Here is a 16363-nt window from a genome sequence, read left to right as displayed (position 1 = left end):
TGTGAGATGGTGCTCTGGCATGAGCTGAGCCCGTCTGCAGCTTGCGGAACCAAGTCCTAATAGCTGTTCCATGATAACGCTATACCATATACTCTTAAGTGCATTATAATCCTCGCGGTTGAATGCTAACTTTGGTATAGCATTATCAAAACATGTCGAGTAAGGTGTCATACGAATTGGAATACTACCCCCTCGCCAATTCTGGCGACGGGGGTAGCATTCCACCCTTTTAGAGGGACATGACATGTATGTAACTGCGAACCCCGGTTAAAGTTAACTCAAGCCTTGGCATCACAAAATGGATGCTGCCACCACAGACACAAGTCTGACCTCCTGCTGCTGGGAGTCCTTCCAGCGAGGGAGGCTCGGACAAAGGGTTTCCTTCCTTGGGAGGTGCTAGCACCACCCAGACAGGATTTTGTGTATTGGGTAGGACAGGCCTGAAAGGAATGAGACATGCCTGGGGCACACAAGGTGTCCTGTACATACACCGGTTCAAACCAGTTGCTGGGGCATCCCTGCACCAGCTCTGGCGCGAAACCGGACAAAGGATAGGGGGTGTAACCACCCCCCTTCCTGGTCCCACCGATGGGAGGGACCTAGTCACAGTACAGCCCCCTTTAGGAGAATAAAGGTAGGAGCTGTTCCCATTCCAAATTAGATTATCCTGAACAACTTTACAAGAAGAAACTCTGGACTTCGACGTTCTGCTCCACAGAAGACTGAAGAATCTCCCTTGTGGGCAAGGAGTGTCCACCCTGCAACTGCAGGCACCATCAAGCGTCCATCGGCTTCACTTTGTCGTCTTCCCTCGAGGATCCAGACTTCAGAGCCCGACGAGACCCGGATTCCCAGACCTCTCCGACCTCAACTCACATCTGCAGCACAGCTGAGACCCGTGGGTGCGACGAGACACGTGGGACCTGCCATCTTGAAGAAACTGCACTTCGCTTCCAGCACAACTTCAGAGGCATCCTCGAGTAAGTGCTTTGGGGATTGCGAAGCCCCAGCCCGAGCAGCTCCTGCACCGAAGACCAGCCCCCCAGCATCCACGAGATCTGCATGGGGACCTTTTGCTTGATTGCTGCTCGACGCGTTGTCTGGTCACTTGCGGGCTGGCTAGTGACCTCCTAGACGACGATCCTTGAAATCTTCACTGCTGGTCTGGTTGCTCCAGACTGGCCCATGCTCCCTTCCAAAAGAGGTGCACCCCGGACCCTCCTGGTCCACTCCAGACGCCGTTTCCACTCACCGCGTGGGTTGCCTTTTCCAAGGCCTGTTGACTCCAAATCCGGATCTGACAGCGAGAGCCTGCGTGGGACAGCTCGTGCCTCCATCCTGGTCGTCGAAGACACCTCCTGGTCCACGTGGCTGCAGAAACAAGCGTCCACTCTTCACCTGATCGCGACGACGACATCTGGTTCCTTCCTGGTTCCACTCCATTCACTGGCTTGTGACTTTGAACATTGTCCCCTCTGCTTTCAGGTCCTCTTCTTCCTCGATCCACCTGTGGATCGCACCGGACATCTTCCACCTGGTCGCCTGCAGCATCTTTTCTTCCAGGCTCCATAGACTTCAATGCGGAAACCCGACACGACTTCGCACCTATGCACCCGCAGCCCGTGGGTGAGGTAACAAGAGCATTTCGGTGCTCAAGGGTAGATTAACTCTCCTAGTGTCCAGATTCACAGTCGTTTTAGTCCTAACCAGTCAGGGTTTTTCTCGAACTGTACTGTCCATTGTCTTTGTTCCGCATCTCGCGTGTGAGTTCACACTCTGCACACGTGTCCCGTGGGCCTCCTATTACTTACCTGAGGTTAGGATAGTGTAGTCCCAGCGAACCTACAGCCTCTGGACAGCTCCATTCCTTCTATCGATTTCCTTATACCATTTACTTAGTATATGGTTTGTCGTGCCCCTAGGACACCATTGTGATTTTGTGCAACTTATCGTATTTTTCCTAAGAGATTGTCATGTGCTTAGCCCTCTGACCTCATATAAAGAGTTCAGAGGTGTTTGTTATTAATAAATATACTGTTTATTTTCATAACGACCTGTGTGGTGTCCTTTCATCTGGTATTCAAGGGGTTATATGTGGTAAATCAGCTGGCTTCACATGCCAAAAGAGTTTAGCCTAAGACTGCTTTGTCCATGCTACCATTAGGATAGCTGGTCTATAAGGTTGACTTACAACCAATCACCATAAGGGTTGTTTGGACTGATACAAGGTGATCACTAGAACTAGTGAGCATCATATATCAGGCCAACTTCTCACATTGGTGGCAGCGGTGGGATTTGAGCTTGCTGTTGTTTTTACCAAATATAATCTTGAAATATCATATATCAGGCCAACTTCTCACTAGAGCGGCCTGGTTGTGGGCGGGGCGCTCTGCAAGAAGCCGGAAGCAGACGGGGGCCTACCCCGCGCTCCTGTGGAAAAAGGAGAAAGGAAGCGGGCGGGAGCCTACCCCGCGTTCCTTGGACCAAAAGAAGAGAGAGACCGCCCGACTAGGTGAGGAGGGTCCCAGGGTTGGGAGAGAGACGAGTCACGTTGTCGGTGCCTGCTCCCACCCACCGGAACCCAGAGAAATCTGCCAGTGCAGCCCCAGTGAGTGAGGGGGGCTGAATGCACCGCCGTGTTGGTGCCGTTCGAGGCACATTGTTGGTACTTGTGGCATTTTCTCATCTGCGCCGCAGAAGCGGGTAGCTGCAACGTTTTGGGCCCATCTCCAGTCTAATCTCCAACTAGAGGCCCCTGCTCTTCCCCGTGTTGGCCAGATTTCGTTACAGTTGCCCCGCGTGACAGTGGGCAACTGCAACATTTGGGGCAGAGTTTATTTTCAGAGTCCCAGGGCGGGACTCCCATGTGCACTTTGCCCGTCCTCATTGCTTGTGGGGCATTATTTTGGGCGCCAGAGGCACAGTGAGTGCCAGGACAGCCGGTGCATTCCCTCAGCTGCCCTGCGAAGCGCAGGCAAGCTGCAACGTTTGGGCCCATTTATTTTTTTAGAATCCCAGTGGGGGACAGAGGGTGCCAGTGCCCATCTTTTTAGATTGCACAGCTGCCCAGCACGTAGTGAGCAGCTGCCATGTTTAGGCCAGCATTCCTTTGGGGGCTTCTCTGAATGAGGTAGGAGTGAGATGCACTCCTTTGCCCAGCACAATTGCGCACTGCGAATTCCGCTGCATTGGCAGCAGCCCTGACATTTGGGACATAGGGCATTAGAGCCCCTGAGAAGGCCAGTTGGCCAGGGGGACTAATAGGTCGGCCTACCACCAAAGCTGCGGCCTAAGGGGCTCAGAACAACTCCTTAGACAGCCATAACATACGGAGCTCCGATGGAGAGCCAGGACGAGATCCAAGCTCCAAAAGCCATTAAGGCTGACCCCGAAGCCAGCACATCACGAGGTGCTAGAAAAGCTCTGTCTGATCAAGTTCCACAGGAAGTGCCTGAGAGAGCACTACTGTCCTCCAATGTATACACGGCTGGTGCATTCTTAAAACTGCCAACTGCGTGTGATATTGCAAAAAAAGAGAATATTGGCGATCGATGGATGGATAGAGACTTTTGAAGAGTTCTTAGATGCAATAGATGAAAAAGAGTATAAAGTATCTTGAGAAACATGACCGGCGAAGGAGTGAAAGAAGCCATGAACAAGAATTTGCAAGAAGGTGAAAAGACATATGATCAAATGGAAAAGGCCTTTAGTGTCAAGCTTAAGCCAGTGACAAATGTGAATTATAAAAGATACATATTCAGCCAAGAATGCCAAGGACCAGGTACGACCATTGATGAGTTTGTTCAAAGACTGGATGTTTGGTAAAGCACTGTAAATTAAATTAATTTATGATGAGGAGGCAACCCTCCTCGGAGAAATCAATGGATGTCTGTCGTATGCATTTCAACGACGAATGCTGATGGAAACTGAGCTTGTATCAAGTCCTCAAGGCTGCTTGCGCTGACAAGAGTGCTTATTGCCAAGTGACTGACATGGAGGCTGTAGGCGCCCAAAGTGCGTCGGTCATGAGCACGAAAAGTAAGACAAGGTTCAAGGCCGAGGGGCACAATGTCCTGTCTCCACAGAAAAAGAAAACGTGTTACAGACATGGACTGTCATTTCCACACGAAGGTAAATATCCTGCAATTGGACAGATATGCATAGACTGTGGTAAAGCGAATCATTTTGTGATGACTTGCAACGTGAAGATAAAAGTAAGTGTGTTGCAGCGTGAAGACAAAATGTCCGACCAAACGCTACATCAGTGACATTCGATGTATTCCCACAGATTCAGACAATATATTATTTTTAAATTTTTATAACTCTCAAGACACAGATAAAAATTTTGACATGTTAGAGGAGTTATTATCATTATACAGTAGCAGGTCAATTTCCTTTGAAGTAATCCTAATGGGGGACCTAAATATTCATCCGTGCGAAAATAAGTGTGGGAGTAAGATGTATGAAGGTCCACAGTTTTCAGCACATTCTCACTTTGAGCACACCAAACAGGGGGAGTACCTGGAACTTTTTTTAGCTAACCGGAATCTCTATGAATCGGGGTGTGGTGAGGAGGAACGTGGGATCCCCACATTTAAAGGGAGGGATAGAGACACGGGCACAGTCATTGATTATATTTTTTAACTTCTTTTTTGTTAGGTTTAGTCCTTAGGTATTTTACAGAGGTCTCAACCTTTAGTGATCACAATCCCGTGATAATTGAACTATCAGCACTGTCTTTAAGATCTGATCCCAAAAGGAAGGCAAGAGAGGTTATACCAACGGACCAAGGAAGGAAACTAAAATGGGGAAAAGTGGTCCCTGAGACTTTTATATCAGAAATCTTACTGAATTCAGGGGCTGAGATAAACACTTGCCTAGATGAAACGGGACAAGGTCCAAATGTAATAAATGCATTTAACATTATTTGTGCACATGTAAATCAAAAGTTGACAGTCAAGAATAAACGCAAACCCAATTTGGAGAATAGATGGTTCGATAAAAAGTGCTCATCTGCTCACGCAGCACTCCTTAAATCCCTCAAGACCATCCCAAGGGTAAGGGGGTTGGTAGCCCAAAATAGAGTAGCCTATAAACAAGCCGTATGCGTTGGAAAAAGGGAATTACGAGATGAGGCATGGACTTATCTGCTGTCACCAGAAGTTTTGAAAAACAGCTCTAGATTTTGGGAAATAATAAATCAGCCACTGTTTGCAAACAATGTTAATACTGTGTTAGATTGTAACATCACTGATGAGGCCTGGATCGCCCACTTTGAGCAGATATACAGCTTTCCTCAAAGTGGAGATAATATCATGAACCACGCAGTGAATCATGTCGCACATTCGTTAAGGTTTGAGACTGCAGAAATTGAAAGGTTGATAGGGGAAATGACTAAAAATAAGGCCCCCGGCCCGGGTGGGGTCCCTGCGGACCTGTTCAGAGCCGCACCCAAGCTGTGGGCAAAAGTCCTAACAAATGTTTTTAACTCAATAGGGCATGATAGCATCCCCTCTACATGGGCCACATCAATAATCGTGCCAATCTTTAAGAAGGGTTCTAGACAGGACCCCACTTGTTATAGACCCATTTCGCTGATCGACTCACCTGTAAAAATCCTGGGTCGGGTTCTGTTGCATAGACTAAACGATAGCTTGGCTGATAGAGGTGTCCTGTTGAAAGCTCAGTATGGTTTTAAATCAAAACATAGTACTATAGATCAATGTTTGAATTTACACCTTTTAATTAACAAGTACACTGTGGCCAGGGAGGGGTCCATGTACATGGGGTTCAAGGACCTCTCCTCGGCATTTGACTTTGTAAATAGATCCAAACTTTGGAACATCCTGCTCGAAATGGGGGTAGACGCACCCTTAGTGCACTTCATAGCAGATCTGCACTCAAACCTTACGGCCAAAATCAGAGTGAATACAGACGGAAGGTGTACTAAGCAGTTCAGGTCGGATAGGGGCGTTAGGCAGGGGTGCATTTTGGCACCCTTGCTGTTTACACTCTATACAAACGCCCTAGAACAAACCCTGGGGGAGGTCCCCGCAGACAGTCCGCGTGTGGGGGAAATGGTTATACCAGTTCTCCTATACGCGGATGACGCCGTTCTCTTATCGCAAACCGGGGTAGGCTTACAAAGACTGCTGAATGTTTTTGGTTCCTTCATGCAAAACCTGGACCTGAAAGTAAATGCCAAGAAATCCCAGGTTCTCATTACAGGAAGAAGTATCTCAAATAACAAAGTAAAAACCTTCTTCTGTAATGGTGAATTGGTTTGTAGTGTCCCTACATTTCCCTATTTGGGGGTGGTCTTCGATCAGAAGGGCACTTGGCGGGCACAAAATCATAGCCGCTCGCTGGCATTTATGAGGACAGTTTCAGGGCTTATGGGGTTTAGTAAAAAACTGGGAGCTAAACCAACCAATGCAATCTTAAAAGTATATGAATCCAAGTGTCTGTCAGTTGCAACTTACGGGTGTGAAATATGGGGTTACACAAGCGAAGAGAAACTACAACTAGTAGAGAACAAGTTCTTAAGAAGTGTACTCTCAGTTCCTCAATCAACCCCTACTTTCTCAACTCACACAGAGTTGGGACTTGGGTATATATCTGATCGGATCAAAATCGCACCTTTGATTTATTGGTTAAGAATATGGTTGAATGGTGAGATCACCTTAAACCATTCAATAATTAGGGATTGCCAGAGATTGGACAAAGTACATAAAATTTCCTGGCTGGCATACATAAGAGCTGGGTTCCAGAGAATAGGGCGTATTGGTTTATTTACTTCCCCGGAAACAATAACCAATAAAGATATTGCTTTAACAAAAAAAGCCCTCTTGGGCCTTTTTTCCCTAGAGCGAGAGGAAACAGAGATGGGAAAACCCAGGGTAAGGGAAAACTATGCATTGGTCACCTGCATAGGACCGGAACCATACTTGGTCATAGTAAACAATCCCTACCTTCGGTTCCTCTTGACCAGATTTCGGTTAAATCTAATTCACTTTACTCTGGGTGTTTATCACAAATGGTGTAGCCCAGAACAGGCAGATCCTTGCTCATGTGACGATTTCTCCGCTCAAAACACCTTACATTTTTTTTATGTTTTGTGATTATTTTAACGAGTGTAGGAGGAAATATTTATTACCAATTCTCAGAGAAGCAGGATTTGTACAAGTCAGGCCGGCACTCGTGTATTTAAAACAACTTAGCACACCTAAAATAATGTTTCATGTTGCTAGTTTTTTAATTGCGGCCAACCGAATCAGGAAAAAGAATGCCACATCTCCACCGCTCTTAAACATTTGTGAATAGTAGACCCCATGTTTAGAAAAAATACCATTAAGGGCAGGCCGACACCATGATACTCGTACATAAATGTGGTTTTTAGGAATATTTTTAAATAAAAAATGTGATACAAATTTAAAATGTAAATTTTTATATCATATGGAATGAATTTTAGGAAAAACGTTGTTCTATTTTTAGAAATTTTGTAATCCATTTTATATCTATTGTAATTAATTGTATATTTTCTATGACTGTTTTCTTGTCTTTATATGATATTAATTTATCGAAAATAAAGGAATTGACTGACTGACTGGCATAGACTGTGGTAAAGCAAATAATTTCGTGATGACTTGCAACGTGAAGATAAAAGTAAGTGTGTTGCAGCGAGAAGACAAAATGTCCGACCAAACGTGTTACAGACATGGACTGTCATTTCCAAATGAAGGTAAATGTCTCGCAATTGGACAGATATGCATAGACTGTGGTAAAGCGAATCATTTTGTGATGACTTGCAACGTGAAGATAAAAGTAAGTGTGTTGCAGCGTGAAGACAAAATGTCCGACCAAACGCTACATCAGTGACATTCGATGTATTCCCACAAGGCTAAGCGGTCACACCAATTGAGGCAAATCGACACAAGATGAAGTTGATAATCGTCTAAATCATCGAGAAAGAATTCCTCTGTGTCTGTTTACAATGAAAGGGACAATGATAATTGTGCAATATTGATGTTTACTTCAAAAAGGCATGTACATATGGGGCTAGTCGAATGTGAGAAAAATCCAAAGTGAAGACAATTCAACATGAAGACAGCTGTGCGTCGATAAATATTATGCCGCTGGAGATGTATCGCAAATTATCTCCGGTACCACAACTTACGAACTCAAAGACTAAAGTATACTCATGGGCTGCCTCAACGCCCTTCAAAAGTCAAATAAAAATTTTGTAGCCACGATGAAACAAAAGAAAACTGTGGTGAATGTGCCTATTCATGTACTTCAAGGAACAGCTTCAAGTGTTTGCTAAATTTCCATAGTGCTGCTGATATGGGACTGATATCAGTGAACTACACTATGAATGCTCATCATCAAGTTGTAAGTCGATTTCTTTCATTATTTTATTGGTCGGGAAAAGTCAAACAATGAAAGTAAGATTACACATAAATGAGAATTTTCATCAAAGACAGAGACGAGTTGTGTTTCACTTGCAAGAAGCTGTTGAAAAGGAACTTCATTTTTTACTTATATATGGCATCATTGAACGCTCCATTGGTCCGACACCATGGCTTTCTCCCATTGTAACAGTGCCTAAAAGAGACAGTGAAGGACCTGTACGCATAAGTGTTGACATGCGTCAGGCCAATAAGGCAACTGAGTGAGAAAAAACTCACAATCCGCACATTGCTGATATAATACCTCAATTGAATGGCGCAGAGTTCTTCTCTCGACTCAACCTAAATAAAGGATCTTACCAATTGGACCTTGAAGAAAAATCCAGATACATTGCAACCTTTTCTAGGCATATTGGTTTGTTTTGCTAAAAGCGATTGAGTTTTGGTATTTCCTCTGCTGCAGAACTTTTCCAAGACCTCATTTGACATATCATATAGCCTGCAGTCAATGTATTTAACTATAGTGATATATTGTTATTGTGGGGCTGCACAGAAAGAGCATTGCACAACTCTCATGCAAGTATGTCGTTTGCTGAATGATGCAGCCCTTAACTCTGAATGCTGACAAATGTGAATTCCACAAGAAAAGCTTGACATTCTTCAGCCATGTCTTTTGTGATGGAGGTATGAAACCTGATCCATCTAGAGTACAAGCATTGTCTACTGCCAATCCCCCACAAAGCATTTCTGTCTTACGATTATTTCTTGGAACGGTCAATTACTGTTCTAGATCCATGCAAGACTTTGCTATGCTCATTGCACCAGAACTAACCAAAAAGTATGTATCTTTTCATTGGTCAGATGAGTGTGAGAAGAATGAATGAATGAATTTAAGTTTATATAGCGCGTAGCTCCCCTGAGGACTCCTAGCGCTTATGGACCGAGCGGCAGAGGAACAGCAATGTTAGAGCGATCCCTTGAAGAGATGGGTTTTCAGGAGCTTGCGGAAGGCCAACAGAGCGTCCAAAAAATCAAGCAAGCCTTTGAGAATGCCATTGAAATACCCGACTTTGATCCCAAACTCCATACAGAGGTTGCAGTTGATTCTAGCCCTGTAGGGTTAGGTGCAATCCTTGCACAGCACAAGGGACCGTCAATTTCCCGAGACATATTGTGGTACATGCCAATAAGAGCCTGCAACAAACTGAACATGCATACTGGCACCCTGAGAAAGAAAGTTTGGCACTGGTTTGGGCTTGTGAATAATTTCCACGTGTTTGTGTATGGAAAGCTCTTCACATTAGTGGCTGATCACCAATCATTGTTGATGGTATTTGGCAATCCCACAGCAAAAATGCCTCCTCGAATTGAGCGTTGGGGTTTGAGGTCACAAGAATACAACTACACGATTCTTCATCGTCCAGTGAAAGATCAGAAACTGGCTGATTATGCCCTGGTACCCCATCTAAGACAGTGGAGGATTACATCAAATTTATTGTGAAATGGAGTACACCAACTGCCTTGGCTTTAGAGCAAATATTCACTGCCACGAGATAAGGTAGTGGCATGTCAAGATTAAAAGTTGTGGAACCAGTATTCTAGACCTCTCACTAATGACAGCGAGTATATGAAGTTCAGAAATGTAAGAGATGAACTTTCAGTAACGCAGGAAGGCCTCATTCTGCGAGGTACATGGATTGTTATTCATCAAAATCTCTGACAACAAGTAGTCGAATTTGCCCAAGAAGGAGATCGAGGAATAGTTGCCACTAAGAGAGCTCTCCGTGATCGAGTCTGGTTTCCGTATTTTGACCAAATGGTCAAAAAATAATTGAAGACTTGTCACATATGAAACTGTCTTTCATCAACCTTTGATTGTGTCAGAATTGCCCCATCATGCTTGGGAGAGAATTGCTATTGAATTTTTTTATGGCCCTCTGGATAATGGACATTATCTTCTAGTTATTGTTGATCAATACTCCCATTTTCCATTGGTAGAAGACATTTCATCCACTACATATGAGCAGGGTTATTCAAAACCTAGATGGCATCTTTGCGACATGACTTGTACCTGCAATCTTAAAATCTGATAACGACCCACCTTTTAATAGTCGAGAATTCAAAAACTTTCTAAATCATCTCAATATAAAGCATCAAAAAAAGCACTCCCCTTTGACCCCAGGCCAATGGTCTGGTAGAACGCCTCATGAGTACTCTAAAGAAATCTGTTCAGCATTCTGCATTGGGGAAGCTCGACCTCGAAGGTGTTTTGAACACTATTCTTTGAGGTTACCGTTTGACCCCCTCACTCAACCACAGAGGAAACTCCTGCAACTATCATGTTTGGAAGAGCCATGACAACAAAGCTTTTCCAATGGGAGGGGCTGGGTGTGACAGGGAATTCATCTGCATTCATCTGCATGCTGATAGTCTTCTTGGGCTGGGAGAGAGGTGATTCACACTTTCATTTGAGTAAGTTGTGTTCTGCCCTCACTCAAAGGGCTGATTTACCCCCTACTGATCGTCTGGAGCCAGGAATGGGCTGCAAGGGACTGTTGCACACTTCTGAGGGTTCATTTGAAGTCACCCGTTCATCAAATACATTTTTGAGTATATGTACTGGAGCTCTAATCCCATGTTTTTAGACGCTGCTTGGGACTTGAAGCCAAACACTGTTGGCTCTACAAACTGCTCATTGCCATGAGAACTACTGTGCTGCCAGGAGCAACCACCATTTCGACTAACTGCCTTGTTGTGTTGACCTGCTGCTGCTGGACTACAGGAGGGACTGCCAATCTGCAACCTAACTGTATGTGCTGTCTGCTGCCTGCCACCTCCTTTTGTGCCCTGACTGAAGTGCTCTCCAAGGGTTTGTTTGACTGCCCCCTGTTCTCTTGAGATCTCAGGGCCATCAAAGAACGTGTTGCCTCTTTTCTCCAAGACTTCTGCTGGGTGAGCCCATTATACAAGGGCTAGCATGTCGCCAGTGCACCCTTCTGCACCAAGGTAAAACTTTGTGCATTACAGGAGAGTGCACCATGGGCCTGCAGTGCAGCCCTCTGACCATCATGGGCCTGCAGTGCAGCGCTCTGACCAGGGGAGTGCCTTTGTGCCTTCTAGGGAAGTGCTCCATGTTTTACAAACCAGCATGTGGTGAGCGTTTTTCTCCTGGAGGCATTACCAGAGAAACAAACACGTCCTTGAGCCAGCGTGCTCAATGCAGCTGAATTGTATTGTGAACCTCGCCCCCAGAGTCTGGCAAGATATCACCACTGTCAGATGCCACCAAGAACAAACTAGTGTGTCCCCTCTGGTCATGAGACTCTAGGAACAGCCCCCTGAAGACTTTCTCTGAGGTGATACAGTGCTGCGTCCAAGGCTGCAGAGCTACAGGAGCTGCACACAGCCTTCAAGGCAGGCCTTTCGATTACACGTTGTTCCGTAACATGCGGCGGCCAGCATTCTGAGGCTCATTCCAGCCAGCCTTGTCCTCTGGTTTTAACGTGTATACTGCACGAAGCTCTCAACATCGGGTCCCACTCCCGAGACATGACAACATTGTTAGCAAGTTACAGATGCCCTGATGACAGTGACCCTGCACCCACAAAGGTACTGTGAGGCGGGTTGGGTCGAGCAGAGTGGTAAAGCCGCCCTGCTCTCCTTCACGGGTGGCTTGGTTTCCCTTGGGCAAAGAGACCCGATTCAAGTGGCTCCGGTGGGCTCCAAATTCGCAAGAGCGCGAGGGGCATTTCTTGTTCAGCATTGTCTCTGCTCTGGAGATGACCTCAAGAATGGCGCAGGACCGTCCATACAGGAGAACTGCTGGAAGACTCAATCTCAATTACTGTTTGGCGTTTAGTAGGTGCTCCTGCGCTGTACGTTTGGTTTCTAAATGCAATCACTTCAACCACGTTCACTACAGTTACCATATGAAGTGTAATAGGAGCGCAGGTGCGCTGTTACCTATGTTTTCATAGTAATTTATGTGTTTTTCTCTATCAAACCTGCATTATTTGCACTAACGGTGTGATTTAAGTCATGTTGGTCTTGTTGGATGTACAATATAGAATGTATTTTTACTTAATCCTGCGTGGATTCCCTTTTGTGATTTACTCACTGTGTTGCTGCACTAGTGTGTTGCACAAATGCTTTGCACATTGCCTCTTTAAACTAGCCTGACTGCTCTGCGCCAAGCTACCAGAGGGTGAGCGCAGGTTATCTCAGGTGTGTATCTGGCTCACCCTGACTAGAGTGGTGGATTCTGCCTGGCTTAGTTGCCTACCCTAGCCAACCAGAAATCCCATGTCTAACAGTGGTTCTTGTGAATCACTTGATTTCCCAGCATGCTCCTGCTGCAGGACTAGGCCAATGCACTTTATGTAGGAGGACTAGCCACCATTTGTGTCTCAAAGGGAACTGTGACTCTTTTTCTTAGAACATACATTTTTTCCCCTGAATTGTAACTGTTCACTTCTCCATATTATAACAATGCAGCTTTTTCAATAAATATTTTCCATGTGTAATTTTCAATGTTTTTTCTATTTTGCAGAACAACAATCACATCTAGAAAGTATGAATGTGAAAGAAAGTCATAAAGGTTCCGGAGGAAAGATGAATTTTACTAAAAATATCTACTTAAAAAAACGGCGCAGAATGCACATGAGCGAGAGACGCTTTGCTTGTAATGTGTGTGACAAAGGATTTATCAATGAGACACTTCTTGTGAGGCACAAAAAAGGACACACCAGCCTCAGGCCATATCCATGCGAAACGTGTAAAAAGTGTTTCACTCAAAAGGCAACTTTTTTACAGCATCAAAGAACACACACTGGAGAGAAGCCGCATCACTGCACAGTGTGTTCCAAGCGCTTTGCTTATAAGAAAGGCCTTGTACAGCATCAACACATACACACAGGAGAAAAGCCTTTTCACTGCACCATGTGTGAGAAGAGCTTCAATCAAAAGGCAACTCTACTAAAGCACCAACTTATACACACCGGAGCGCGACCTCATCACTGCACTGTGTGTTCAAAGCGCTTTTCTCAAAAGGGAGACCTCGTACGGCATCAAAGTGTACACACAGGAGAGAGACTTCATCATTGCACTGTGTGTGAGAAGCGCTTTTCTCGTAAGTCGACCCTTGTACTGCATCAAAGAACACACACCGGAGAGCGACCTCATCACTGCACTGTGTGTTCAAAGCGCTTTTCTCAAAAGGGAGACCTCGTACGGCATCTAAGTGTACACACAGCAAAGAGACCTCATGTGTTCCAAAACCTTTTCTGAGAAGGCAACCCTTGTACTGCATCCAATCGTACACACAGGAAAGAAGCTTTATCACTGCACTGAGTGTTCCAAGCGCTTTGCTTATAAGGGAGGCCTTGTACATCATCAAAAAACACACACAGGAGAAAAGCCTTTTCGCTGCACTGTGTGCGAGAAGAGCTTCAATCAAAAGGCAAATCTACAAACGCACCAACTAATACACACTGGAGAGAGACCTTATCATTGCTCTGTGTGTTCAAAGCGCTTTTCCCAGAACGGAAGCCTTGTACGGCATCAAAGCGTACACACATGAGAGAAGCCTTTTTACTGCACTGTGTGCGAGAAGAGCTAAAATCAAAAGTCAAGTCTCGTAACACCAAACACACAGGAGAGAAACCTTATCACTGCAAAGTGTCTTCCAAGCGCTTTTCTCAGAAAGAAAGGCGATGTATGGCATCAAAGTGCACATACAGGAAAGAGGCCTTATCACTGCACTGTGTGTGAGAAGAGCTTTACTGGTAAGGCACATCTTCTATGGCTCCGAAGTTTACACTCCAGTGAGAGGCCTCATCGCTGCACTGGGTGTGAGAAGAGATTTACTCGAAAGGCACATATGCAACGGCACCAAATAATACACACTAAACTGAACCCTATCACTGCACAGTTTATGCCAGAAACTTCACTCAAAACGAAAGTTTCTACAACACCAGTTAATACAAACAAGATAGATCCATTTTCACTGTAACAATCTTATGTCCTGCTTACCCCAAAGTAAGTTTTACTGGAATGTTGTAATTTAGCTAGGGCTTATAGTCAAAAATACCTAATGGCCAGTGTTCCCTGTAGGGAGTGTGCATATAGTGTAATAACCACGAGTGCGCAAACTCCGTTGCGAAGCGCATATACTTCACACATCACTGAGGCACAATTTGCAGCTTTTGCTTTTCAAAAGCGAGCAGCGTGGAAAAAAAGATCTCTTGCGTGAAGGAGCACAGAGAGCAGATCTTGGGCCTAGCAACATACCACAGCGGAAGAGGGGAGAACGTTGCAGCGTGTCTCTTAAACGGCAGGAATCGGGTTGCCGAGGTTCACAAGTTGTGCAGCATCTTTCTTCTTCGCATGCCGTTTGCTGCACTAGTTTCTGAGAGAGGTTGCAGGACTTTACAGGCAGCTGTGGCTCTCCGGGGGTGATCCGTCCCTTTCAGATTCATTTATTTTAAAAGGCCATGCACTAATTAGCATTGTTCGGTATTTAAGGGCATGATGTGCGGCATACTGATGTTTAAGTCCCAGCTAAAAGTGTTCAAAAAGCAAGCACTCAGTGCATAATGGTATGCCTGTGCTAAACGTATTTAGAGAACTAATTTCTGACCCGGCCGCAAGCATGCTTAGTCATATGTGCCCGCAGTGAGGCAGCATCATTCAGATGAGTCATTTTCCCGGCTCCGTAATTGCAGCTCTGGTCACCTGTGAAGCATGATTGCGAGCAGCCATACAAGAATGTAAGGAGATATGATCGGTAACCAATCACACCCTTGTGTTATTTCTTTATAAATGTCCAGATCGTTTCTCACTGCTAGTTGAGTCTATTGCACCAACCAAATATAGGATTCATTTACTACCTCGCTCACGCCGTTACATGAGGGCACAGCCGCAACACTCTCTCGCCATCTTACAAATCACACACTAAACTACTACTTACACGTCACAACAACTTTGAGCTCACAGCTAGGGCTCTCAGCACAGCCCCCTATTTGCAGATGCCAATGTGCTAACAAATCGAAGCCCGATGCCCCTCTGCAGCACACAGAGGTACTCGCCTCGCGGAACAGACTTGCTTCCGTCTTCAGCCCAAGTGCTGCTCACTCTTTTTGGTGCTTGATTACCGTTGGAGCTGCAGAAAGAAACAGGGGCTCTTTTCCCTTCCCTTCATACCTTTTACCACATATGTTTAAGAGTTAGTAGTTGAACTGTGGTTATTGCAGATGTATGTAGACCTATTTTCCTAAATAAATCCTGCTGTATCTTGCATTTCAATGGGTTCGAGTCAGCATTCTGTGCATTTAAGATCCCCTCCTATAGGGCGCACATTTATTTTTGTGTCGTTCTGTAAGCTCTACAGCACTCAGGCTTCGGTAGTGAAGAGTGCTGCCGCAACCAAATGGAAAGCAGCTAACCCACTGAGCAGCCCTGTATCTATGAGTGCCGCCAGGTATAACTTGATTTACCTCCTGTAAGGAGTAAGTACTGTGTCCAGACTGATTTTTTAATTTCTGTTTTTCAGCCCAGCCCTTTTTTGCTTACCTCATTCGAAGAATGCAAAATACACCAAGACTTAGGGCAGGATGAACTAGCATCAGGAATACCGATTTCTTATTTGCGATACTCTGAGTCGCAATTTGGAAATCGGGATTCGTAATGTATGAAACTCTTTTGAGTTTCGTTAGCGATTGCTAGCGAGTGCCAAATAGACCTGCCTCATGCATATTAGTGAGGTAGGTCGCAATTTGAGACCCATTTGGAATCAAAACCATCACAGTCTATGATTTGGTTTTTAAAAAAGCAGTCTGTTTTTTTTTTAATGCAGCCTATTTTACTTAAAGGATAATGGGATGCATTTAAAATGATAAAAAAATAAGCAGTCTGTTTTTTTTTTATGCAGCCCATTTTCCTTAAAGGATAATGTGATT

General features: G+C 45.0%; 1 protein-coding gene across 1 annotated transcript in view; it reads left to right on the top strand.

Annotated features, from left to right (window-relative positions):
• LOC144764989 (uncharacterized) overlaps positions 1-15613 on the top strand; it is a 32827-nt gene extending 17214 nt beyond the window's left edge. Inside the window, exon 2 of the mRNA XM_078650310.1 lies at positions 12958-15613. Within this exon, the coding sequence (XP_078506436.1) occupies positions 12958-13694 (737 nt within the window). The 3' untranslated portion in view covers positions 13695-15613. The remainder of the gene's footprint in view (positions 1-12957) is intronic.
• Positions 15614-16363: the final 750 nt, after the last annotated feature.

Source organism: Lissotriton helveticus, chromosome 1_1, assembly GCF_964261635.1.
Source record: "Lissotriton helveticus chromosome 1_1, aLisHel1.1, whole genome shotgun sequence".
NCBI classification, from domain to species: Eukaryota; Metazoa; Chordata; class Amphibia; order Caudata; family Salamandridae; genus Lissotriton; species Lissotriton helveticus.
The sequence above is the reverse complement of the archived record's forward strand: the minus strand, read 5'-3'. Positions and strand labels throughout refer to the sequence as shown.